Raw genomic sequence first — 27,750 nt, 5'->3', positions numbered from 1 at the left:
TACAATTACAGTCAAAAGAAAGAAAGATTCAGGAAATATCAAAACCAAAAAAAAAAATCAATATTCAAGACAGAAGTGCATTAGTTGGATTGAATATCTCACACCATGTTAACAGTGTTTACTGATTAAATGAGGTTACTTTGAATGTGGTCACACACACACACAGCTAGAAAAGTGTTAAGGTGCACTTAGGTTTTAAAAATGAAAATTGCGGGCTGGGAATGTGGATTAGTGGCAAAGTGCTTGCTTAGCATGCATGAGGCCTTGGGTTTGTTTCCATGAGGCCTTGGGTTCGATTCTAGTGGTAGAGTGCTTGCCTGGCATGCATGAGGCCTTGGATTCCATTCCTTGTCACCACATAAACAAAAAGAAATACATACATAACTTTAAAACAAAACAGAAAAGGACATTGGCTGTAAGCTTTCTGGTATTCCAATGGCAAAAGGTGTTTTTCGCCTACTGAATGGTAGAACCATGGGATCAACTGAAGAAAAACAGGCAATAGCAAACAAAATACCAGGCAAATCTCAAGATTCAAAACTCTGGTCAACAATAAACAAAATTTCACAGAATCTCCCAGCTAAAATGAACAACAACAGCAAACCTTTAATACAATTTTGGTACTGAAGCATATCAGCATATGAATTGATGTTTGACCCCTTAGAGGAGGGAAGAGGGAGGCAGCTTTGTGGTAGAGAGGGGAACTGCAGAAAGACCCACCAGGTGGCCTTTGTCTCCCTCTAGCGATCTCTTCAGATCCTGCAGAGAGAACTGGGGCAGGTGAGGTGGCCAAAAGGATTCTAAGGGGAGGAGGCAGCACTTGGAATTCCTGTAGACATTGTTAAGAGGAAAGGCAGCAACTGGAGAAGGCTGTCTGATAGGGAAGAGGTGGGAGGGAGGGAGGGATTTCTCAAGGGGGCCTTTAGCAGCCTCCTGGAGGAATTTTGCCTTAAGGGGGAATTGAGAATCCAGAATCTGCAGTGAGTGGACTCAGAAAGAGAAGGGGAATGGATTAGTGTCTGAGGTTCAAAGAACAGAAGGATATGGTTTGGGCATGCTATCTGTCTAACTGGCCCATTATAGGTGGGGAAGAAGAGAGAGAAGAGAGAGAGAGGACTTGGCCCCACCTGTGTCAGCCACATGGGCAGGCAGGCAGGGCTATGGGCAAGGGTTGAGAGGGATTTGCTCAGATGACAATTTACCCGATGAAGGGAGGAGAATGTTGTTATTAGAGCAAAATAGAAAGGAGCTTAGAAAAAAGAGAGAGAGAGCAACAGATAGACAGATTGAGCTGCTACAAGATAAGGACAGTTTCTAGAGGAGATGGCTGGGAGGCTTATGGTACAGAAAGAGGTAGGGGGACTCTGGAGCAGAGGAGCTTGGGTGTAGGGGACCTCTGACCCTTCACCATTTTGCTTTAAGTCAGACAGAATATTAAAATTGACAGTTTCTGGCCAATGGTGCCCATTGTCTAAGGATAGCGAAGCCAGATTTTGTTAGACAAATGAGTCAATTTTTGACTGTAGGCAAGGGGCTGGGGATATGGCCTAGTGGCAAGAGTGCTTGCCTCGTATACATGAGGCCCTGGGTTCGATTCCTAAGCACCACATATACAGAAAATGGCCAGAAGTGGTGCTGTGGCTCAAGTGGCAGAGTGCTAGCCTTGAGCAAAAGGAAGCCAGGATCCTAGTGCTCAGGCCCTGAGTTCACGGCCTAGGACTGGCCAAAAACAAAAAAAAAACAAAAAATACTGCAGGCAAGCCAGTGGGTGTTTCTGGGAACAGTCAGTTTGGAGCCTATTTTTGAAAATTTGGTAGGACTATGGTGACCCCTTCTGCCTCTCCAGGTGTCCCCGAGGCTTTGGGAAGGCAAATGATGGACCCACATATAGGAAAGCACATCCCCAAAGTCTCAATTAAGTAATATCGGGTGGTCAGCAAAGCATGAGAGACTCAAGCCTCTGTGACCCTACAGGAGGGACAGCAGGACTTTTTGGGTTTCCCAGGTCTATGTGGAGGCGCCTCCTACACAGACGGCAGATGGAGTCTGGCCAAGGGCCAAGGGCCTCCTGCCTGGAGAGGAAGAGTCTGAGGATAGAAGAGAGGGAATAGTAAGCACACACCTTAGGAAGGTGAAGGAAAAAGAAACATAGGGGGCCCTGTGCTCCCGGTGAAGAGAGTCCTGGGAAAGAGAGGGTGGGTAGCCAAGGATTGATGAGAGGGGGTCTGCAGGGGGGCCGCCTGGCTGTGGAGGGAACACAGTTTCCCCAAACCACTTAGGAGGGGGAGATGGAAAGGATGATGCTTCAGTACATTCTGGGAAAAAAGGTTCATGAGATGTCACCTTCAGCAGTAAGAGTTGGGGGTGGTGCTGTGCCTGTCCTCCCAGCTGGGTGGGGGCACACAGGTGAGGATGGCCATCCACAGGAGGCTTATTGGAAAATAATAAAAGAAAAATGACTGGAGATATGGCTCTAGGGGTAGAGCACCGGCCTGGCATCACGTGGCACTCAGTTCAAATCCCAGCATCACCAAAAGAAAAGTAGAATAGGAATAAAAACAACGGGTGGATGAAGATGGTGGGTTGGAGACATCTTACATTGCTCCACGTCTTTAAAAATCTGAAACAAATCAGGTGAGGGCAACAATACTTAGTAGAAACCATATGAAATACAGAAATATGAATAGAACAGAGGGATACAAGGAAAAATGGTAGTAGGTTGAATATGGTCATCATATATAATGTTCATCACAACAAAACCCCTTTGTACCATTCACGTGTGTAAATACAAGAACAAATGTTAGTGTGGGAACAACTAGATACCCTTATGGGAAAGATAAAAGGAGGAAAAAATTTCTGCCTAAATTGTATTTCTTATGTTAAAATAATTCAAAGTGGATGACGAATTTGAGTGTAAACTATAATATTTAAATCAGAGAATCACCTAAGTACATTTTTAGGTATGTGTTGTCGTTTCTGTGGCTTTGTAGTATAACTTTAAGGCAAACATTGCGGTTCCTCCATCACTGGTTATTACTTTCTGTAGTCCTTTGATTGTTCAGAGTGCTTTGGACTCCAATATGAGGTTAAGAATTGGCTTTTTTATTCTATTAAGAATGTAATTGGAAGTTGGTGCCAGTGACTCATGCATATAACTCTAGATACTCAGGAGCCTGAGATCTGAGGGTCACAGTTCAAAGCCAGCCTTGCCAGGGTATTCAATAAGATTCCTATCTCCAATTATGCCCAAGGGAAACCAGAAATGGTGGGGTGGTTCAAAGTGCTAGGGAGCTAGCATTGAGGGAAAACGCTCAGGGGCAGAGCCCAGGTCCTGAGTTCAAGGCCCACAATGAAAAAATCAAACACCAAAGCAACAAACAACAATGTAATTTGAGTTAGTTGGGTGCTGGATGCTCATGCCTATCATCCTAGCTGCTTCAGGAGGCTGAGATCTGAGGATTGCACTTTGAAGCCAGCCAGGGCAGGCAAGTCATGAGATTGTCATCTCCAGTTAACAACCAAACTGCCAGAATTTGAGCTGTGTCCCAAGTAGTAGAGCATTAGCCTTAAGCATACTTGCTCAGGGATAGCACTCAGGTCCAGGTTTAACTCCCATGTGTAGTACATGTGCATGCATGGACACACACACACACACACACACACACACACACACACGCACACAGAGGAATGTACTTGGAATACAAATCTAATTGGAGTTTTGATAGAGAGTTCGCTGACTCTGTAGCTAGCTTTAAGTAATGTTGCCATCTTCATAACATTTGTTCAGCTGATCCATGAATAACTCTTTCCATCTTTATATAGGGATAATTTGATTCCTTCCTTTTGTGTTTGTACCCCTTTTGTTTTTTCTTGTATTATTGCTCTAATTGGGACTTCATGAATAGTATCGAATAGGAATGGAGAGAGCTGATAGTCTTGACTCATTCCTGAATTTATGGGTTATGCTTATTAGTTTTGGCACAGGGTCATCATATATCGTTTCTATTACATTTATGTTTTCCTTCTGTTCCTAGTTTCTAGAGGATTTTGTTTTAATCATGATGTCATGTTCATTTTTACAAATGAGTTCTGTGTTTTTTTCTGCATCTATTGAGATGATACAATGTTTATCCTTGATTCTAACTAGATTCTGTATATTTTATAGTATTTCCTACAAATTAAACCATCCTTACAATCCTTGAAATGAAAAATATGTGACAATGGTGACCGTGGAGTGGATTCTTGTTTGTTTTAACTTTTATATTAGCATCTGTTAGTTGTACAAGGTTGTTTCATTGTGATATTTCTATACATGAATACAAAGTACTCCAATCATACACACGTCATCCCTCTTCCTCATTCATCCTGACCCCTTCCTAAAACAATTTGAACAAGTTTCACCATTTCACCATCATATTTACACTCAGGCACATAAAGTACCTTGACCACATTCGATCTCATTCTCATTCTTCATTAACCATTGCCAGCTCAGCAATTCCCACTTTCCTGTTTGACATTCATGACATTCACTTATTTATCATTTGAAATTTTATATTAATGTACAAGTTATTTCAACAGGATGTTTCATATGTGCATATATTAATATTTAATTTTGTAATTAATTTACTGATGTCAGTGTTTCTCCCTAGGCCCCTATAGGATAACAGGCTTCAGTGAGACTTCTTCTACCCTCTATGTGTATAGACACCACATAGCCAGTGTTATTTAACGTCCATCATTCTTTCCCTCTCCTCTGTTTTCTTCATCTCTGCATCAGTCCCATAGTTACAATCATATTCTCTCTATATCTCTATTTTAATCTCTCTCGGTATCTCAATCTATCCACACACATATATATATACATATATACATGTATGTATTTTCATACCTATATTCCACAGTGAGCAAAAAAATACAATATTTGGATTTGTGAGCTTGTCTCACTCACCATGCTGGTCTCTACAGAACCATCCATTTTCCTGCAATGCCACAACTTCATTTTCCTTTATGACTGAGCGATATGCCATGGTGTGTTTGTACCATATCACCTAATCTATGCATTGTTCCTTGGGCACCTCAGCTGATTTCAGTCTGGCTTTATGGACATGGCTGCAATCAATATGAATATGCAGGTATCTTGTGTATTGTTTTTCAGTTCCTTGCGGATATGAGGAAGAGTCGTAGGTCATGTTCATAACATCTAGTTTTGGTTTGTTGAGCAATCTCTGCATTGATTTTCATAGTGATTGCACTAGTTTACAATCCCACTAATAGTATAGGAGAGTTTCTCTCCTTCCTCCATTCTCATCTGCATTGGTGTTCTTGATCATTTCAACCCTACTGGCATGAGACAAATCTTTATTCTGGTCTTCTTTGGATCAACACCCAGGAATTCCTTAAAACTGTGTTATTTTCATGGAGGTATCTTCCTTCTTGACTTTTCTTGAACTACTTGTTCTGGAAAGAAGAAAATACAACAAAATCAAAAGACAAGGAAGATGTAGATTAAGATCAGAGCATCCTGCATGGATGAGGACAAGCAGATGCCCTGCCTGAGACAGAAGACTCCCGGCTTGACACTGGCCTTGACACCTGGGCATGCTGGGAGAGGGGGCATTGACGCTTTCTTCTTGTGCCATTGTCATTGTAGACATTGGTGTTTGAAAACAGTCAAAGAGAGAATGGAGAATATAAGATGAAAACTTTTTGCATCTTTAAAATTATGTGTGTGTGTGTGTGTGTGCGCGCGTGCGCACACACACACGCATATTCAGGCACGTGCAAGCATGCACATGCAAGGCCCAGTCCCGGGACTTGATCTTAGGCCTGGCCATTGTCACTGAGTTTATATACTCAAAGTTACTGCTCTACCCCTTGAGTCACATGTCCAGTTCTGATTTGTGGTGGTTAATTGGAGAGAATAGTCTCATGGATTTTCCTGCCCATCTGGGCTTCCAACCCTGGTGATCCTCAGATTTCAGCCTCCTGAGTAAGTAGGATTGCAGGGGTGAGCCACTGCTACCCTGCTAACAGAAGTTGGTTGTATTTCCTAAGTTCATCTTTCTCAAAATTCCCATAGCCTGTGACAGAAATTTTGGTAAAATCTTATAGGATCCAAATACTTAGGAACATGTTTATCTTTACAAGGAGGAGGGTTTGTTTGGCTGGTTTGTTCCATGATCATTTTTGTTTTTGTTTTTTTTGCCAGTCCTGAGGCTCAGGGCCTGGGCGTGATCCCTGGCTTCTTTTGTTAAGGCTAGCACTCTACCATTTGAGCCAAGGAACACTTCCAGCCTTTTCTGTTTATGTGGTGCTAAGGAATTGAACCCAGGGCTTCATGCATGTTAGGCAAACACCTTACCACTAAGCCACATTCCTAGCCCCATAATCCTTCTTTACTGAAGAAATAACCAGGATTGTATATATCTGATAAAGTCACATTTTCCCCTGATATATGTGATTTTATCGTGTGTGTGTGTGTGTGTGTGTGTGTGTGTGTGTGTGTGTATACATACCGAGTACTCAATGGATAGTTGGGTATTAAAACCAGGCACATAAGAATAAGACATTTAGGTCTTAGGACATAAATATCCTAAATCATAATATCATAAATAAGAAAATATCAGGAATAAGTATTCCTTTTTCCCTTTTTTATATTTGTCAGTTGTGAGGCTGAATTCAGTGCCTGGGCACTGTTCTGAGCTCTTTTGCTTATGGCTAGCACTCTACCACTTTGAGACACTGCTTCACTTCTGGTTTTTGAGTAGTTAATTGGAAATGAGAGTCTCATGGGGGCTTTTTTCTCTGGGTTGGCTTTGAACCAGGATCCTGAAATCAGCGTAATGACTTGCTAGGATTAGAAGCATGAGTCAACAGCACCTGGGAAGTGTGTGTTTCTTATGAAAGCACAGATTATAGGACATTTAAAAATTTGACTAAATTTGATCTTTCTATCACTAAACTGACTGGTGTAAGACAACCTGTGTCAGCTTGATGAGACTGATTTGGGACAAGAAAAGAGGAGGGAGAGTGATTCAGGGGAGTACTCCCATCAAGATGCATCATTGTACAAAAAATTCATTTTAATAGTAAAAAAGAAACCAAAAAACCCAACAGGCAGCCCGTGGGATCTACAGTGCCCAAGAGGAGTCTTAAAATTCAAGAAATCAATGAATAGCCTATAAAATTAAAAAGAGTAAGTGAATTAGTGGGTTAGGAGTCGATGGGTGAGAATGTTTAAAAGAGTGATATTGATGAAGATGCATTCTATTCATAAACTGCTTTGTTAAATGGCAACTCCTTTGTTGAGTTACTTAAAGATGATAATGATGGTGATAATAATAAACAATTGTATGGATAAGGATGAGGTTGCCATTGAATAAGGGACTTGTATACAAACAGAACAGCCTGGTCTGAGCCTAGATGGCCAGAGAGCTTGAAATGTTCATTTTGTTTTTCATCACAGGTACTGGACACAGCCACTCCCTAGTCAGGTGACCTCTGCAGTGTTTACTTACTGATTTTCCACATCCTGGATAGTGTTAGGAAGAGGCTGATTGCTGGTTTCTGGAAGGCAGAAGATAGCAATGGCAGAAAGGATGGGGAAGGCTCCGTAGAGAATCCAAGGCAGATGGGGAGAATATACCGCTAAGGTCATGAAGAGAGGCGCCATCACTGCCCCTGATCTGCTGAAAATTGCACCAATTCCTCCAATTGTGGACCTTAAGATTGCAAACAATATTGTAAAGAAAATATTTTTAAAATTGTATGCCTACATTCTTTGTTTTTAAAGTCTGGATCTTTCCATGTAGATAGGGATGAGTTAGTCTCCCAGGTGCCAGAATTTCAGGTACCTGACATCATTCCTGGATCATGGAGATGTTTATTTATGATCTTCATTTCATTTTTGAAGCAATATGATGGAATTATTAAACACATAGGCTTTGACAGCAAGCTGTCAACTGTCACATTTTCTGCTACTGTTTTACAACCAATTAGTTTTATCGTTTTGAAAGTAGGGATACCTACAACATCAAATGAAAGTTTTAGAAGGAGAATATCTCATCTTATACCCAACGGTTAATAAAATTGAGCTGTTTTGGTGCCAATCTTAGGGCTTGAACTCAAGGCCTGGGCAATGTCCCTGAGCTTTTTCTCTCAAGGCTAGTGCTCTATCACTTGAGCCACAGAGGCAGGTCTGGGTTTTCTTTGTTTTTGTTTTTGTTTTTTTGGCAGTTAATTGATTAGACTCTCGTGGACTTGCTTGCCTGGGCTGGTTTCAAACTATGATTTTCAGATTTCAGCCTCCTTAGCAGCTAGGATTACAGGCATGAGCCACTGACACTCCACTTTAAATTAATTTATGTGCCTAGCATGTGCCATGTCTTTAATAAAGTCACACTCTTCCTTTTTTGTTAGTATATATTGTAAAAAGTGGATTTATATTATGATATTTATACTTTAATCCAATTTACTTTCCTTTATTCTTTATCTTCTTTTCTTTTTAAAACAATTTAAACACATTTCACTATTATGTTTCCATATGTACCCATAAAGCACTTCAAACATAATCACCCCCATCTCCTTCAAATTTTATGCTTCATATGTTTAACCATTAACTATTAATACATTAACTGTTCATGAATAAATAACTAATTCAATTGTTCTTTAGCAGTTTAATTCTTTGAGATCATCATATGCACTTCATCTTAATCCTTTATCTGATTGACAGCTTGGAATATTTTCTTCCATTCTGTTGTGTCTCTGGTCACTTGGTAATTTCTTTCACAGCTCATAAATTGTCTTATATTCACAGAAAATAAAGACCATTTGTCAATTCTTGATGGAATTTGCTGAGCAATTAGAGTCTTATTCAGGAAGATACCATCTGTGAATTCATCTTTGGTCTTTTGCTTTCCTCAGTGAGTTTCACAGTTTCAGGCCATACATTAAGATCTTGATCCATTGTGAATTGAATTGATTTTTGTAGGAAGTGAGATAGTAATATATTTTGAAATGTCTATATTTGTATATTGTGTTTTACCAACCAAATTTAAAAGAAGCTATCCCCTTCTTGGATGTAAGTTTTTGTCTTCTTTGTTAAGAATTAGATGACTGTAATCTGTTTGTGCTTTTTCTGTCTTCTATTCTTTTCTATCAGTCTAGGTGTCTGGTTTTGGTGTTGGTACCATGCTGTGTTAGTTACTATGTCTCTATAGTGTAATTTGACTTTGGGAAGTATGACATCTTTAGCAGTGTCCTGTGAGCTCAGAATTGCTTTGGTTAGTTAAGATCTTGTGTAATCTCATGAACTGTAGGATTGACCTTTGCTATTTCTATAAAATGACATTGGAATTTAGGGACAATTTGTATTGAAACTAGATTCCCTTCAATAGTATAGCCAATTTCATATTATGAATTCTAGTGATACATGGATTTGGGAGAGTTTCCTGTTTTGTTTTCTACCTTTGCTCATTTCTTTCTTAAAATATATCAATTTTATGGTAGAGGTCTTTCATTTCTTGAGTTGGATTTCCTTCCAGGTATTTAATTTTTGACTATTGTAAGTGCACCTCTTTTCTTTCTCACCATCATACTTATTGGTAAATAGAAAAACAATTGACCTTCCTTCCTTCCTTCCTCCCTCCCTCCCTCTTTCCCTCCCTCCCTCCCTCCCCCTCCCCCTCCCCTCATTCTCCCTCTCCCCCCTTCCTCTCCCCCTTCCCAATAAATTTCAATAGTTAAGAAAGACCTCTCTGGATACAAAATAGGTTTTATCTTGCATTTTTAAAGTATTCTATAGTCCAGGATGTCTTAAACTTGAGACAGTACCTCATGACAGTCGGGGTGAGTTCAGTGCAATGAACTGAAAATGCTGTGGTGCCAGCAGTAACAGCACTGATTCCCAAAGTTGCTAAAATCAGGCGCAGGGTCTGCTGCGTTTCTGTAGAGAGGAAGACCCATCAGAGGCAGGAAAGCTTCACTGGAGAAATCTGCCTAACCCAAAACATCAGGACAACATCCTATTGGATGGATTTGCAACTAAGAAACATGGGAAATAACCTTATTCTACCAGAAATTGTGCAATAGATGAGCTACTGAAAGTAGACTCTAGAATGTTTGAGTTTAAGCACTGAATGAAGGAATCTAAGCATTACTTCAACTCTCCCTTCCTATGTGAGTTTTATCAGTCATGGCAGGGATAGGAAAAGTCTGGATATACATGTTTTGTTTGTTGTACCTCATATTTTCTGTGTACCTCCTGAAGAATCTTAAAGAAATATGTAGATAAAAATCTGAGGAGCTGGGGCTGGGGGTATGGCCTAGTGGCAAGAGTGCTTGCCTCATAAACATGAAGCCCTAGGTTCAATTCCCCAGCACCAGATATACAGTAAACGGCCAGAAGTGGTGCAGTGGCTCAAGTGGTAGAGTGCTAGCCTTGAGCAAAAAATAAAATAAGCCAGGGACAGTGCTCAGGCCCAGAGTCCACGCCCCAGGACTGGCCAAAAAAAAAAAAAAATGTGAAGAGATAATGACTCATGCCTTAAACAGACTCAAACAAAGAACCTAGGAATAATTCTTGACCCAGGATGAATATTCCACCATATATACTAATAAGATAACTGGATGCATTTGAGAGTGAATGTTGTGAAGAAATGCAAGTTCTAAATAATAAGCCAGGATTTAAAAATATTAACATTATGACTCCTATTTAGAAACCAGTAATATGTTGAGAACCTTTGACACAGAAAACAGAAAACAGTGTATCAAAGCGAAATGAAAATAATGTAAAATATGGTTTTAAAAAATAAGATACTTCTAGAAGACAGTAGACTGTTAATAGGATAAAGAATGGAGTTCACAAGTCTAGCATCCTTCAGAATGCCATTGTGCCATGTGAACATGATAAAGGAGGGGACCACTGATGTTCCCATAACCATCACTTTATATCATCGAACTATTTAGTAAAATGTGCTGGGTTAGCTTCTTCCTATATTAAATGTTTAGGAATAGATTAAAAAACAAAAACTGGGAGAGAAACTGAAGGAGGAACAAAAATGTCCTTTTTACCTGACTTATGCAACTGTACCCTCTCTGTATATCACCTTCATTTTTTTCTCTTATTTTTTCCTTTATTGTCAAAGTGAAGTACAGAGGGGTTACAATTTTATATGTAAGGCAGTGAGTACATTTCTTTGTATATCACCTTTATAATAAAAAAAATAAAAACATATTTTACTTAGAGCCTTGCCTTTTACCTGTTTTCTTTCTCTCTGCCTGAAGGCAAGGTTTTTGTTTTCTAAATTTCATCCAAGTTTCTTCGTGCCAGTAACTCATGCCTATAATCGTAGCGACTCAGGAGGCTGAGATCTCAGGGTCACAGTTCAAAGCCAGCCTGGGCAAGAAAATCTGTGAGACTCTTATCTCCAATTCACCACTAGAAACTAGAAGTAGCACTTGGCTCAAATTGGTAGAGAGCTAGCCTTGAACCAAAGAGCTCAGGGACAGCACCTAGGCCTTGACTTCAAGCCCATGACTGATAAAAAACAAAAACAAAAACATACAAGTCAAGTAGCCCCTCTTTAAAAATTGTTACATGTAGAGTGAGTGTAACAGATGAGAGAATGACCAAGATGGAAAGAATTGAAAAATATTCTAGGGAGAGGATTGTGTGTCTTCTGGGAGATACAACTGCAAGATCTTTTTCCTCAGTGACTATTAACAGTGTGATAACCCAATGCATGCGGTTAGTTCTAAAGACCTTGTTAGGTACCATTGGTACTGACACTGAGATTTATCTTAGATTTGATGAGGGCAGCCTTGGGTCTACAGCACTCCTTAAAACATTAGCCTAGTAAGAGTGAAAATCTTGCCAACAACTGTCATAGGAGCAGGTCCTAAGCCTTCATATTAACTTCATGTGATCTGAGGGTTTTTCATGGTAATGCCATTCTTCTGGCCCAGATGAGTAAACCATGAAAATTTCTGGAAGATAGGAGATATTACTTTTTTTTTCCCCAAACTCTTTTTTCACCTGGAGATAAGAAGGTGTTGACCAGAATGGAAAGTCCTGCCAGGAACAGGAACAGTATCTGACTTCCCCGACGGCCCAGATAATTCAATGCCAAGTAGGCAACAAATCTGCTGACAAATGTGACGAGGCCGAAGAGAATCTGGAACAGGAAGATATTGCTCCCCAGGTGCTGCAGGTTGAGTACCAGGCCATAGAAGGCTATGGTCAATGCCATTCTGAAGATAAAAGAATAAAACACACTGTAAATGATACAGTAAATTGTTGAAATAAAATGAAACAAAAAGACCAGCTCATTCTTGCCCTGTGGAAATAACATGTGGTCCCTGCAGGGGCACACCAATGTGTCATCTGACATCAGAATTCAGCTCAAAGCTTAGCAAATCATATTTTACTGTACATGCAGTATTTTCATAATAATTCTTCATTAATCTTAAAAATGCAATGTTTCTTCATCACTGACTAGATGAAGAAATAAGATTAATCTCTGGGGGCTGGGGATATAGCCTAGTGGCAAGAGTGCCTGCCTCGGATACACGAGGCCCTAGGTTCGATTCCCCAGCACCACATATACAGAAAACGGCCAGAAGCGGCGCTGTGGCTCAAGTGGCAGAGTGCTAGCCTTGAGCGGGAAGAAGCCAGGGACAGCTCAGGCCCTGAGTCCAAGGCCCAGGACTGGCCAAAAAAAAAAAAAAGATTAATCTCTGTTAAGTGACTCGCTCTGTGTCACAGTGCTGGCATGGAACCATGGAACTGAACACAATGGACTCCCAACTTTTCCTCTTCCTTTTGGCCTCTGCTAATGTCCATTCCAGTTACCATATGCTTTTAGTGTGAGATATTTATCAAATTTAGGCAGAGACGAATTCAACAAACAGGTATTCAACACATATACCAACTTTCAAAAATGATATATCATATAGCACAGATCTCATATTATATACATCGTATATATTTAAAATATATTTTGGATATAATATGCACAACTGACTTTCAAGGTAAACATATAGAGTGGAATCCTGTGTACTTTTACAAGTTGACTGAGGGTTTTGTTATTTTGTTTGTTTGCTAGTCTCTATTATTTGAGCCATACCCAGCTTCTTTTAGTTTCATTATTTCTAAAATAGAGTCTTTCTTTTTTCCCCGGTCCAAGCAGGACCCAATCCTCTTATTCATGCTTCCTGTGCTGACCCTGCCCCTCTCTGTTTATTGGCTAACGTTGGGTTTGGGACATGCCAGGGCATGTTACATGAGAAAGCAGCGACTAGCTGGCCCGCCTGTTTCCCAGCCCTGGGGTCAGGTGTGGTTATTATGCCAGAGCCCAGAAAGGCAGTTCTAGTTGGCCCCGCCTCCCAGCCTTGGTGCAACGTGTGGCCAAGATGGCGCCTATTGGTGAACCCGGAGGCGGTCCTGTGGGCTGTGACATAGAATTAGGCAGCCTCTTAGGATTTGCCCTTCCGCCCTCCACCCTTGATGGACAGCTCAGGCCTCCCCTCACAGTCCCTAGATACATGCATGTACACCCCTCCCCTTCCTGCTGATCTCTGACCTGGTTGGCTCCTGGGCCTTATTTAAGAGTGGGGTCAACCTCAATAAACAAGACTTTGCACTGACTTAAGCTCCTGGACATGTCTGTTTGTCCTCCGGTAAGGGAGGGCTGGGTGCGGGCAGTCTGTCGACCCTTTCCTTTTCTTGGCTCGCCCCGTGGGGGCATGTTTCCCCATCTCTCCTGCAGGTCAGGAGAGCGCAAGGGGCTAGAGACCCCAACAGTGGGGTCTTGTGGACATTTTGCCTGAGCTGAATGTGAACTGTGATCCAACCTCAGCCTGCAGTGCACTAGGGTCATGAGGTGAGTCTCAGTGCCTGACTGCATTTTTCTTTATCTAAGCTTTATTTCAATTAAAATTGAAAAGACAAAAATTTCAATTGTGTTTCACAGTAGACTTTTCCAGATGCTAACATCTACTGCTGAAATTTGTTCTGTAATGTGTTTTTCCTATCTTCTGTAGCTCAGTCAGTATCACTGATGTCTCATAAGGTTATATTAAAATGTGATAATTAAACATATACCCTTTAAAACATTTTTCTTCTCTAATGTGTTGATCTGTTGTATATAATGCTGCTGCTAGTTTTTTTTCTTTTTCTTTTTTTTTTGTATTCCCTCCTTTCCTTCCTTTATTCCTCCCTTCCTCCCTTCCTTTTTTCCTTCTTTCTTTTTTCTTCTTTTTCTTTTTTAGCCAGTGGTGGGTCTTGAACTCCATCCTAGGGGCATTGTCCCTGAACCTCATTGCATTCAAGGCTAGCAATCTATCACTGGAGCCACACTTGGCCACTTCTGGCGTTTTCTAAGTCATTTGTAGGAAATAAGAGTCCCTTGGACTTTCCTACCCCAGGTTGGCTTCCAACTGTGATCCTCACACCTAAGTATCTTGAGTAAGTAGGATTACAGGCCTAAGCCCCAAGCACCTGAACTGCTGCTGGTATTGTGTTTAAAAGAGTAAATGCAGCTGCCTCTCCAATACTTTATTGGAGATGGAATTCATTCATAATTTTATTTTAAAGGAACATACCTGATAAAGCTCAGGTTGCAGGTTATCATACACAGCTTGGGCGCATGGAGCAATTGGAAAATGGATGTCTTCTTCTGGGCTTCATCAAACTCCTCTTGCAGGCTGGATTTCACAAACTTGGACAATAAAAGTCATGAGCATTCATGAGATGTCAATCGTGTGCCAGTTATATTGCTAAATTCTAGAAGATGCAACAGATATGTTCTTTCCTATCCTCAAAAAAACTACTTACTGTCTCATGTGGGGAGAATCACAAAGCATGGAGGAATAAGAGGGAAACTCAGAGGAATTAAATAGAAATAAAGCTTGTTGAAATAAAATACTGATGTAAGGACAAGTAAAAAGCCTTGAGGTTAAGGGGTGAAAGTGTGTGTGTGTGTTTGTGTGTGTGTGTGTGTATATGTATATATACATATATATGTATATATACAGGTTCTGGGGCTTGAAATTAGGGCCTAGGCTCTGTCCCTGAGCTTCTTTTGCTCAAGCCATCACTGAGTAGTTTATTGGAGATAAGAATCTCATAGACTTTTCTGCCTGGGCTGGCTTGGAACCTTGATCCTCAGATCTCAGCCTCCTGAGTATCTAGGATTACAGGTGTGAGGTACACTACCTGGCTTGCATTTATTACTTTTTTAAAATATCTTATTTATTTTTATATTAAACCTGTGGAGACTTAATGCTGTATTTGATGAAAATTTCCATCCATTTCACTGAGTTTATATTTCAGGTTATGTAAGTGAATACAGAAAGAACAAAATGAAGATGTGTCCCAGAATGTTTTTTGGGACACTATTTAGCAATACTGTTTAGCTGAAATTTGATCTACATTTCATGAAAGACATGAAGAATTCAGTGTTTGGATCTAAGAGGAAAGAGGTTGTTGCTGAGGACCAGGCTGCTAGAATTTTCCAAGCCTTCAAAACTACTACAGGAATTTCTTCTATCTTTTGCATAGCTGGATATAGAATTGCTCTGCATTTCTTTGTGTGTTACATCTCCACTTTGAACAAAAAATAATGCAGTCTTTCTTCAGCACTTATATAATCATTACCTATTGGATGAGTTTGGGACAGGTGGACTTTTTCTTCCTCTTTAGCTTCACATGTGTACATACATGAGGATTCTGTAGTGAGAGAACAAAGCTCAGGTAGTCCCCTCTACCCTTATACCTCATTAACGAGTTAAGATTCTGGGAGATTAGGGTGGAGAGCATTTTCCTAGCACTTGAGAGGCCCTTAGTTCAGTCATCAACACTGGAGCAAAAGATTCTGGACTTTGAGCCAATGTTGTAATGAAGTAAAGACTTTTGGAGACACTGCTATTTCCACATAGCAGAGGGATGAAAATGCTTGGATTGAGAAAATACACCTTTGTGTCTGTCTTTGTTAGTGTTTTCCTCTCTATGGCATTTGCTCTCTTTCAAGGGCAGCCTGTGGGCGTGTCTGCCCTAGGTGCCACTACCAACCAGTTTGGTGATGCCTCAAATGCCTCCCCCAGCTCTTATCTACTTAGTCCTTTCTATCCCATTAAAGCTTGGTGAATACTTCTCCTGAGCTTTCACACAAATACCAGGTACCTATTCTGTATCAGCACCCATTCAGCATTAGAATGTCTCTTTATTTTTGTGGCCCATTGTAAAACATATATTTCTCCCAGGCAGATGCTATGATGTTAATTCACTCATTAATATCCACCACCGTGCTGGCACATTGTAGGTATACAAAGATATTTATTTACTTTTCATGCTGATCATGGGACTTGAACTCTGGGCCTATCCTCTGTCCGTGGGCTTTTGTGCTCTAGGCTGGCACTCTATCACTTGAGTCACAGCACCACTTCCAGAATTTTGGAGGTTAATTGGAGATAGGGGTCTCACAAACTTTCCTTCCTGTCCTAGCTCTGAGCCTTGATGCTCAGATCTCAGCCTCCTCACTAGCTAGGATTACAGGCAAGAGTCATTAAAACCCAGCTTCAAAGACTTTTAAAAGAGTGAGTAAAAGGTATCCATGACTGAACCACCTCAGGACCTGGCTTCTAGAAATGGGGAGCAGGGAGATAACACAAATAACTGAAACATCAACAAACAACAGGAAGAAAAGAAAAGCAACAGCTCTGGAGCTTTTCTACACAGGCAGAATCTGTGTACTCTCTTATAATGACAGAGGAAATGCCAAAGAAAGAAGGACTTTGATATCATTACTGCCATAGCCATAGTGTGTATTAGAGCAATGGGTTTATATTAGTCACCTGTTAAATACTTAATTTCTGAACAAAATTCATGGAAATTAAAATGATATTTAATGCTTTCCCTAAAGGAAATGATAATTTGTTGAAATAGTGAGAAAGAGCTACTTCGACTACTTTCTGCTGTATGTGTAATGAGAGGGCAATTGCCCTTTTATTCAAACAATTATACATTCTTTTCTCTAAATCTTTCACAAAAGATATATGCATTCTTTATAATAAGTCTGTCTGGAACCAAGACAGAAATGTTAAGTCTCAGTTAGACACCAGTGCTCACAAGGCTGAGAACAGAGGATCACAGTTCAATGTCAGCCTGGGAAGGAAAGTCTTAGAGACTCTTATTTCTAATTAAGCACTAGAAAATCTGAAGTAGCACTGTAGTTCAAAGTGGTAGAGTGGTAGGCTTGAGGGAAAAAGTTACGGGTCTGTGCCCATGCCCCATAGTTGACAAAATTTTAAAAGAAGTCACTTAGAAAAATTTTTGGTATTCTTATGGACCCAGAGTTGTGAGCTTATATCATTCATTCCCAGTAGTCTTCCCCTTCTCAGATCACCTCAATGGTCAGGGTCTCTCCAGCATTCTTCTTTCCATTTATATGAGCAACTCTCCTAAGTTCCTCTAAGCCTTTTTCTACTTGATTGCTAAAAATCAGCCACCGAGCAGATTCCACCGCCATCCTGATGAAAGAAGACAACACAGCTACAGTAAACAGCTAATTGCTTATTTTACATAGAACGTTAATCTGAAATTTATTTCCCTTTCCATTTAATATGGACCTTACAAATTATATTAGAATCATTTCTGATTAAATCTGCCCTGCCCACTGGACTTACATGGAAGGGACCTATCTGACTGTCAATGGGTATGTGCTAAAATTGATTATAGACAACAAGGAGTAATGAACAAATATTAAAACTACCCATCAACATTCCAATGGTTAGTATCGCAATATGATCCATATGCCATAAAATTAATCATTGTCAAGGTCTTAATTCACTGATTTTTTTAATGCAATAAATTTCTACAAGCTGGTTACTGGTCATTCACACTTGTAATCAAAGCTGCTCAGGAGGCTGAGATCCTAGGATCAAAAATTGAAGCCAGCCTCGGCAGGATAGTACAGGAAAATTTAACTTCAATCAATGAGCAAAAACTAGAAGTAATCTTATGGGCTCAAGTGGTGGAATATGCCCACTTTTTTCACACCAGTTACTGACCAGTAAGCCAGAAGTAAAGGTGTGGGCTCAAGGGGGTGGAATATGCCCACTTCACAACTTTTGTTCAACACTTATAACTATAAAACATTGGGGAAAAAAAAAAACAGACTGAAGAAGAGAGAAAAAGCTGGAAAGACCTCATGTGCACATACTACTGAAACTTTCTACTGATGGAATCCCCATCAAAATTCTGGTGACGGGGCTGGGGATATAGCCTAGTGGCAAGAGTGCCTGCCTCGGATACACAAGGCCCTAGGTTCGATTCCCCAGCACCACATATACAGAAAATGGCCAGAAGCGGCGTTGTGGCTCAAGTGGCAGAGTGCTAGCCTTGAGCGGGAAGAAGCCAGGGATAGTGCTCAGGCCCTGAGTCCAAGGCCCAGGACTGGCCAAAAAAAAAAAAGAAAAGAAAAATTCTGGTGACATACCTTGTAGACATAGAAAAGTCAATCCTTAAACTGATGAGGAAATACAAAAAGCTATTCTTAGTCAAAGCAATCTTGGACAAAAAATGCAAAGCTGGAGGTATCATAATATTTGGTTTCAAATTTTGCTACAGAGTCATAGTAACAAATTAGTTTGGTATTGGAAGGAAACAATGTATGCATTCCAATGGAATAGAATATAAGACCTAGAAGTAAGCCCACGGAGTGGAGTATCATATAGTAAAAAGGAAAAACAAAATTATGTTGTTTACAGGAAAATGGGTGGGACTAAATATCATCATGGTAAAAGTGAAAAAAAGCCAAAAGTCAAAAAGACACATATCATGTACTTACTCTTATATGCAAATATAGACCTAAATATATATTTATGTAACAGCAGATACCTGTTATGAATGAAAAGGGGCATTTCTGTAAGGAACCCTAGGAACAGAGAGCAAAGAAAAGGTGTAGTTGATGGAAGCATGGGGGCAATGTAAGTTCATTCTGCAGGACAACAGCACAGATAAGCCCATTCAACCAATTAGAAGTATTTTTTCCACAAGGAGGGGAAAGTGATATAAGAAGGGCTAATAGAAGCAGTGAACATGACTAAAGCTCATTATTGACATGTGTGGAAATCCCACAGTGGTACCCTTTGATGCCAAGCAACTTATGCTGAAAAAGGAAAAAAAGAAGAATTCCATAATTATTCTGTGGCTAAGACACAAACTGCTAAGTCCACACCTGCAGCCTCCTGTCAGAGTGCCATTCCGGGTTCTTTGTCTCTCACTAGCACAAGAGAGGCCATGGGTGAGCAGAGCTGAGGATCGTCCGGGGATTGCACAAATCCCAAGTGTCAGAACCTCCCTCTACATCTCACTTCGCCATTTCAGTAGAGTTACAGGCCAGGGACATCGTCCATACCTTGAGAACACGCAGAAGACCCACAAAGGTATGGATAATACCAGCTGCAGTGTGACCCAGCTGCGAAAGGAATAAGCCAGGCCTCCCAGGAGCACCTGTGCAGTGCTGTAGGATGTCATCAATGCTATCAAAACTTGGAATTGAGGCCTTGTCCACTCTGTAACTGGAAACCAACATAGTTGTAATTACAGTTACAAAGTGGTAATGATTATTTCCAAAGGAGGACTTCAAGGTCAATTCAAATCATACAGGAAATTAAAGGATAAAATGGCTAACTTACTGAGATTAAAAGGATTCGACAACACAGTCATGGTAGATAACCCAGCTAAGAAGCGCAGGGAACAGTACACAAAGAAGGTGGGAGCAAAGGCTGTACAGGTATCGCTGATGGCCGTTTGGAGTAAACACCACGTGAGGATTGTCTTCCGCCCAAACCTAAGAAATATTGAACCATGTGAGATTATTCAAGAGTCAAAACATTATCACTAAAAACAACACAAGACAGACATCTTGAAATTTATTATTAATATCGAATCCTTCTTCCATAAAGATTACGTAAGTGAAGTATTTTATTCTATAAATAAATATTGAAAATAAATGATATTAAATATTTATTATCTCAACATTCCACTTGAGATCCGGTGGAACTACTGTATTAATCAACAGCTGAGTTGACAGTAGCTGAGGATTTAGCCAATGGTTGTGATGTCCACGGTCTCTCAGTAGGACACCCAAGGTCACCAGAAGGACTCTGATGCCACGTCAAGCCTTACAAGAAAGAAGATAAAATGTGAAACATTGGCAGGCGTGTTCACTAGGGCACACACATATTTGGGAGGACCAGTTTGTGTGTTGTGCTTAGAGTCCTGAGGAGTGAGATGGATAGGGTTCTGTTATGTTTATTAGTGAGTGTGCACTGTCAAGATGGAGGCCCAACATATTGGACAGAGAAAATGGGAAGACAGTCCATCAGAGCTTCAGACATATGGAGTAACAGCCTCTGTCAGCTGGGTCTCATCTCTTGTGTCTTGGAAAACCTGCTTCATCTTGAACAATAGACAACTCAGAAACCTCTTCTCCCTGCAGAAGAGAATGGCAAGTTCACAGAAGAGAGACTCAAATATAGGTCAAGGACATAGCTCACAAGATAAACAGAAAGCCCACAGACTGGGAGAAGATCTTTACCGGCCATTCAACGGACAAAGGCCTCATATCTAAAATATATGCAGAACTAAAAAAATTACCTTCTTCCAAAACAAAACCACAAAGAACCAATAGCCCCCTCATCAAGTGGGCTAAAGACTTACAAAGAGACTTCTCTGATGAGGAAATGAGAATGGCCGAGAGACATATGAAAAAATGCTCTACATCACTAGCCATAGAAGAAATGCAAATCAAAACAACATTGAGATTCCATCTCACCCCAGTAAGAATGTCATATATCAAGAAAACTGGGCTGGGGATATAGCCTAGTGGCAAGAGTGCCTGCCTCGGATACACGAGGCCCTAGGTTCGATTCCCCAGCACCACATATACAGAAAACGGCCAGAAGCAGCGCTGTGGCTCAAGTGGCAGAGTGCTAGCCTTGAGCGGGAAGAAGCCAGGGACAGTGCTCAGGCCCTGAGTCCAAGGCCCAGGACTGGCAAAAAAAAAAAAAAAAACTAACAATAACAATTGTTGGAGAGGATGTGGCCAAAAGGGAACCCTACTTCATTGTTGGTGGGAATGTAAACTGGTTCAGCCACTCTGGCAAGCAGTATGGAGATTCCTCAGAAGGCTAAATATAGAACTCCTTTATGACCCAGCAGCCCCACTTTTGGGTATCTATCCAAAAGAACACATACAAAATCACAGTAATGCCACCAGCACAACAATGTTCATCGCAGCACAATTTGTCATAGTGAGAATCTGGAACCAACCCAGATGCCCCTCAGTAGACGAATGGATCAGGAAAATGTGGTACATATACACAATAGAATTTTATGCCTCTATCAGAAAGAATGACATTGTCCCATTTGTAAGGAAATGGAAGGACTTGGAAAAAATTATACTAAGTGAAGTGAGCCAGACCCAAAGAAACATGGACTCTATGGTCTCCCTTATTGGGAATAATTAGTACAGGTTCAGGCAAGTCATAGCAGAGCATCACAAGACCCCAATAGCTATACCCTTATGATCACATAAGATGATGCGAAGTGAAATGAACTCCATGTTATGGAAGCAATTGTTATATCACAGTTGTAACTACTTTCAACGTCCCATGTGTATCTGTAGCTTCTATTATTGATGATGTTCTTGGATCACCTTCCTGTGGTTGTACCTACACTATCTGTGTAATCTTATCTGAGTATATTGGAAACCGTGTATACTGGTATTGGAACTAGGAAATTGAAAGGGAATACCAAAATTGAGAGACACAGGGTAAAAAAAGACAAACTACAAAAGCAATACTTGCAAAACTGTTTGATGTAAGTGAACTGAACACCTCAGGGGGGGAAAGGGAAAGTGGGAGGAGGGAGGGGGGTATGAGGGACAAGGTAACAAACAGTACAAGAAATGTACCCAATGCCTAACGTATGAAACTGTAACCTCTCTGTATATCAGTTTGATAATAAAAATTTGAAAAAAAAAAGTTAGGTCAAGGATAAGGCTCAGAAAAGAGGAAGATAAAAAAAAGGAAAATGGATATATTGGTGTTGGTGTGGAAGGAAAGAGGCCAGTTATCAAGTCAACTTGGACAAAATTCCATGGATCTTAATATAAAGCCTGAACTTTGAAATTACTATAGGAGAGAAAAGAGAAAAATGCTGCAACTTATTGACATAGACACTAACTTTACACTCTCTGTATAATTACAGTAGCTCAACAATAAAAAAAAATAGCAAAGGAGACAGACATAATTGCATCAAGTTAAATATTTACTATCTACTAAAAAGCAAAGTCACTACTATCTGGGGAGACAGCCTGTAGAATGAGCTAACACCTTTGCCATTTATATAACACACAATGGACTAATTATCAGAAAATACAGGAACCTCCAACAAACAAGCAAACAAACAAACGTCCAAAGAATTAACAACCCAATCAATAAGTGGGCAAATGAACTGAACAGTGACTTCAAAAAAAAATACAACTTAGCCAGGCTCTGGTGGCTCACCTTTGTAATCCTTCACCACTCAGGAATGGTTCAAAGCCAACCCAGGCAGAAAAGTCTGTGAGATTCTTATATCCAATTAACCCCCAGAAATCAGGGAGTGGTGTTGTGGCTGAAAGTGGCAGAATGTTAGCCTTGAGCAGAAGAGCTCAGGGACAGGGCCCATGCTCCAAGTTCAATGTTCTTAACTGGCAAAAAAAAAAAAAAAACTAACGTAAAAAAGAAGCACTACACATGGCCAATCAATACATGAACTGCCGACTATGCCTTGTGGCAAAGAAATGTTCACTGAAACAGCAGCAGAATTTCACCTCACTGCAGGCAGAATGACCACCATCAAGAACACAAGCAACAAATGTTGAGAAGGATTTTTTTGGAAAAAAAAACACACACAACCTTCTTTATAGTATTGTTTGAAAGTAAACAAGTCTGAGCACTGGAGAAATACTATACATGTTCCTTAACAAACTAAAAATAGAAGTATGGTGCAATCTAGTGTTCCCACTGTTGAACATTTATTCAAAAGAATGTAAGTCAGAATGTTATGGAGGCCCTTGTACACCCACGTTCATGGAAGCACTATTCAAAATGGTACAGCTATCAATACCACTCAGAGGCCCTGAAAGGATCAAGGAAATGTATGTGTATCAGAGTATTATTCAGTCAGAAAGAAGAATGAAATTTCATCATTTCAGAGAGATAGATGGAATGGAGATCATCATATGAAATGAAGCCACGGTTAGAAGTCCAAAGGTCACATGTTTTCTCTCATATGTGCATGCTGTGCCTAAAATAACTGTTTGTATATAAAAACATGTAAGATATCACACATATTATATATGATAATTATGTTAATATAAATTATATAACTATAATATGTATACATTATATAATATACTAACAATGTATAATGGTATCTATGAATATCTGGTATAATGTAATATATTACCTATAATCATATATATATCTATTATCTGATCAAGTATGGTTGTAGATGTGTGAATTACCATGGTGAAACCCCTTTGAACAATTAACATGCTTATCAAGAAAAATTAACATTAGGGAGATGGAACATGTTTGTCTGGGGTGTGGGCGATTGTGGGAAGAGAATGAACAGAGCTTAAGGATGGTGAATGTAGTGAAATACTTTCTATATATGACTGGAATGGAACAATGTAGTTTGTTGTGATCATTTAGGAAGAGAGAGGGGGAGGGATGGAGGGCGACAGATGGAGTTATTCTAATCAAGACACTTTATATGCATGAATATATATGTAAAGATGAAATGTTGTACAAGTAAGAGATGTTACTATGAGGCTAATAGGAGATATAAAAATAAATAAACGAGGTGATAGAGGCACAATTGCAGATTGCTAACAGGACAGTCAATGTCTGGTCTTACTGACAGAAGGTTCAGAGCTGAAATAGGGAAAGCAAGTTTAAGTAGGGACACCACACACAGTCCAGTAGAAATAAACAATATTGAAACTTAAGCCTGTGAAAGTGGGGAAAATAAACAGAAAACCTGACTTAACTAAATCCAAGAGTTGGGTGCCAGTGGCTCAGGCCTGGGTTCCTAGATGCTCAGGAGGCTGAGCCAGCCCAGGTAGGAAAGTCCATGAGATTCTCTCGTCCAATTAACTAGCAAATGGGGCTCAAGTGGTAGACTGCCAGCCTTCAGTGAAAAAAAACCAAGTGATGAGACAGTTCCCTTACACACACGCACGTGCGTGCACACACAATGTCTCCCCAACACAAAAATAAAAACGATGTCTGGGAATATGGCCTAGTGGCAAGAGCGCTTGCCTCATATACAAATAGCCTTGGGTTCAATTCCCCAGCATCCCATATACAGAAAATGGCCAAAAGTGGCACTGTGGCTCAAGTGGCAGTGTGCTAGCCTTGAGCAAAAAGAAGCCAGGGACAGTGCTCCGGCCCTGAGTCCAAGGCCCAGGTCTGGCAAAAAAGAAAAAAAAGAGAGAGAATCTCACAAAAATAAAAACAAGGCTGAAAGATAAGTATCATGTGTATGGTCCTCCCCCCTTCCCTCCCTCCTTTCCACTTCCTTCATTTCTTTTTTCCCATCCTTCCCCTCCTCTTGCTTCTCCTCTCCTCCCTGCCCTTCCCTTTCATTCCCTTTCATTCTCTTTCTTCCTGGTAATCAGCTTGATCTCACAGTCTGGCTCTCCTCAAGGCTGGCACTCCATCCCTTGAGCCACAGTGTCACACCCAGCTTTTGACTGCTTAATTGGAAGGAAGTATATATAGGGAATTTCCTTCCTAGGGTAAATTAGAATGTTGATACTCAGATCTCAGTCTCAGTGTATCAGATCCCACTATAATCTGTAAGTTTGTGCAACACAAACTAGAATAAGATGTCTTTAAGAGTCTTCGAAAAGATATTTTCCTGCTGGGTGCTGGAGTATTGTGTAAAGCACAAAGTTAGAGATCAACTGAAATTTCTTAACAAAAGACGATGCCATCTGATCAACATCCCAGAGCAAGTTGAGATAACACCTACCTGTCTGAAAGATAGCCAAATATCAGACTTCCCAGCAGTGACCCAGTCATGAACACTACTTGGACTATGGATTTGGATGACTGGTGCTCACAGACTAGGTCCCACTGGAAGAGAAAGGGAGAAACAGCAGTGTCAGGAGAGTGGAGGTCTTCAGTGGAAACAGACTGTCAGCACCTAGCTGTGAGGGGAAATGGACTGTGGTGTGTGGAGGCTGCTTCCGGTCCCAATTCTTCTGCAGCTCCTAGCCACTGCCTGTCCACACACCTGCAAATGCTCACCTCATTTCCACCCTTCATGAGCTGGCTCCCAACCTTCCCGGGCCTCATCTCCTTTATTCTTCCCCTTCAAATCACCTGCTCCATCTATTCTATGCATTAGCTTCTACACACATTCTGTGTGTGTGCATATATGTGCATGCGTTTGTGTGTGTGTGCTCATCCTAAAACTTGAACTCTGGGCCTTGGCTCTGTTCCTGAATTTTTTGTGTTATTTTTTTCTCAATGCTAGTGCTTTACCTCTGGAGCCACATACTTTCAGCCTTTTTCTGAGTAGTTTATTGGAGGTAAGAATCTCATGGAATTTCGCTGGCTGACTTGGAAGCACAGTCCTCAGATCTCAGAATCCTTCATACATAGCACAATGGGCATAAGCCACGAGCATTTGGCTCTACATATCCTTTTTTACAAATTGTATTTCTTCAGTATTTATTTACTTTTATGTATATGTGTGTATGTATTTATCCTCTTGGTCTTGAGGGGCCTGGGCGCGCTCTCTGAGCTCTTATGCTCACAGCTAGCATTCTAAAGCTCTGAGCCTAACACCAGGTTTGATTTTCTGATGGTTAATTGAAGATAACATATTACAGACCTTCCTGGCCAGATGACTTTGAACCAAGATTCTCAGATCTCTACTTCCTGAGCAGCTAGGATTCCAGGCATGAGCCACCAGCACCTGGGCTCTCCACATACTCTTTGGCTACAATGATTTATGGCATAGGAAAGTATAATTTTAAGAACACCTAGTTACCATAATGGAGAATATGTGACAAACCAATTTTTTATAGGTGGAAACTTTTCTTTATAGTGTGACTAACATGAACTCTCTTTGACTTATCTTAATAGTCAATAATGCAGCGGATACAATGCCTCATCTTGGACACAATTGATTCTGTTAGAAAATATCAAAATGCCTGCCGAGGTCTAGATTCCTGGCACAGATGTTCACACTTGCTGTGGCAAAAAATTTATGTACTATGGAGAATCACTGACATGGAATAGTATTTTCCTTAGTGGTACTTCAGTAGAGGTTAAAACTTTAAATTTAAATCTTTCTTTCTCTTTAGATTACATGGTATAACAACAGGTTTATCTTCATTTGTTTTATTCACTGACCTCAGTCAGTTCTAGCTTAGCTACTCAACATCATGGCAGTACAGCTGAGTAGTTGCTTACTTGTTGAAGGAAGGAGGGGAAATGGCTGACTATAATCTACCCCAGGGGACTGAGTATTGAAGCAAGTCTGTTGTTTGTGTTCAACCCACAACCTTTGAGCAGACACCCAGAGGATGTAAATGGGGCCTCTTACCTCTGTCACGATGGTGGAAGGGAAGGAGCTTTTGTCATACACCCAGCCGTCCACACAGGGCTCTGTGTCTGCCTCACTGGAGTTCCACAAGGTCTTGTTCAGGTGGAGCAGCTGCCACTGGGGCAGAACAAAGCGGCGGCACTTCGCTGGCCTGAGGTTTGAGTCTATGGGGATGGAGATTTTCAGGAGGTCCTGCTGGCTGAGGGTGGCCGTGTGGTTGTGAGCAACAGTGTGGTTGTCGAGGACGTGCACCCAGCAGCGGTGCTCAGGGGTGGCTGCCGTGAAGTTCTCCAGTAGAACATGAGGATATGATATCATGATAATGATATAAAAGAAAACCAGCTGCAGAATCTGGAATCTTCCCCGGGCTCCAACATGCTCCAGTAGTGCCTCAAAACCCATTGGGACTGCACAAGAAGTCTCTCCCATGGGGGACGCGAGTGCTGCTATGCAGCTAGGTTCAGAGGTTGAAAAGCTTCCTTCCTCTAGGCCCAGCGGTGCTGTGCTTGTCCGCACTCACTGTCTTCTCCCTGGGCCCGGTCTCACCAGTGTTTGCCTGGGGAAGGAATTTCCACAAGTCATGTTCATTTGGGCAGCTAGATCACTTTAATAGTTATTGGAAGATGTGTACTTTGCATTTAACGGAATGACTATGATCTTTGCCCTTCTTCAGGAGTTCACTGATTTCATAACCTGAAAGGCATGTGCCCAGTGGTCTTTTCTTTTTTGGTTTTCTTCAGAAGAGGACATATGACACTCTGAAATTAACTACTGCATTACATTTCAGTGAAAAGAACAGAGCTTGGCTTTTTCTTAGTACAGCTGAATTTTCCCTCAAGTGAATGAAAGTTGGGATAAGTTAAAAGTAATGCAAATTGGAATGCTGTCCCTCTATGAATGCTTCAATTGTAGTAGTCACAGTGAGGTTATGACTTTTGAAATAAGGAAGTAATGATAGGAGAAGAAATAATGTAGGAGTATATGCTGGTCCTGGGCTTGAAATCAAGGATTGGAAGCTATCCCTGAGTTTCATTACTGTTCAAGGATATTGCTGTACATCTTTGAGCCACAGGGCC

At 40.7% G+C, this 27,750-nt stretch overlaps 2 protein-coding genes and 1 long non-coding RNA gene across 2 annotated transcripts in view; 1 reads left to right on the top strand and 2 right to left on the bottom strand.

Annotated features, from left to right (window-relative positions):
- LOC125362054 (steroid transmembrane transporter SLC22A24-like) overlaps positions 1-27,750 on the top strand; it is a 212,588-nt gene that overhangs the window by 93,192 nt on the left and 91,646 nt on the right.
- The window catches only part of LOC125362070, a 160,833-nt gene that overhangs the window by 86,926 nt on the left and 46,157 nt on the right, over positions 1-27,750 (bottom strand). The gene's annotated exons all lie outside the window — the stretch shown is intronic.
- On the bottom strand, positions 4,895-27,183 carry LOC125362051 (steroid transmembrane transporter SLC22A24-like). The gene is made up of 10 exons (XM_048360709.1): positions 26,675-27,183; positions 25,091-25,194; positions 19,696-19,850; positions 19,416-19,578; positions 17,403-17,526; positions 14,602-14,717; positions 12,035-12,249; positions 9,832-9,943; positions 7,518-7,721; positions 4,895-5,457 (listed from the first exon to the last, which is right to left on the bottom strand). The coding sequence occupies exons 1-10, from the start codon at positions 27,101-27,103 to the stop codon at positions 5,397-5,399; spliced, it is 1,683 nt and encodes a 560-aa protein (XP_048216666.1). The 5' UTR covers positions 27,104-27,183; the 3' UTR covers positions 4,895-5,396.

The sequence above is a fragment of the Perognathus longimembris genome, chromosome 13 (assembly GCF_023159225.1).
Source record: "Perognathus longimembris pacificus isolate PPM17 chromosome 13, ASM2315922v1, whole genome shotgun sequence".
NCBI classification, from domain to species: domain Eukaryota; kingdom Metazoa; phylum Chordata; class Mammalia; order Rodentia; family Heteromyidae; genus Perognathus; species Perognathus longimembris.
The sequence above is the reverse complement of the archived record's forward strand: the minus strand, read 5'-3'. Positions and strand labels throughout refer to the sequence as shown.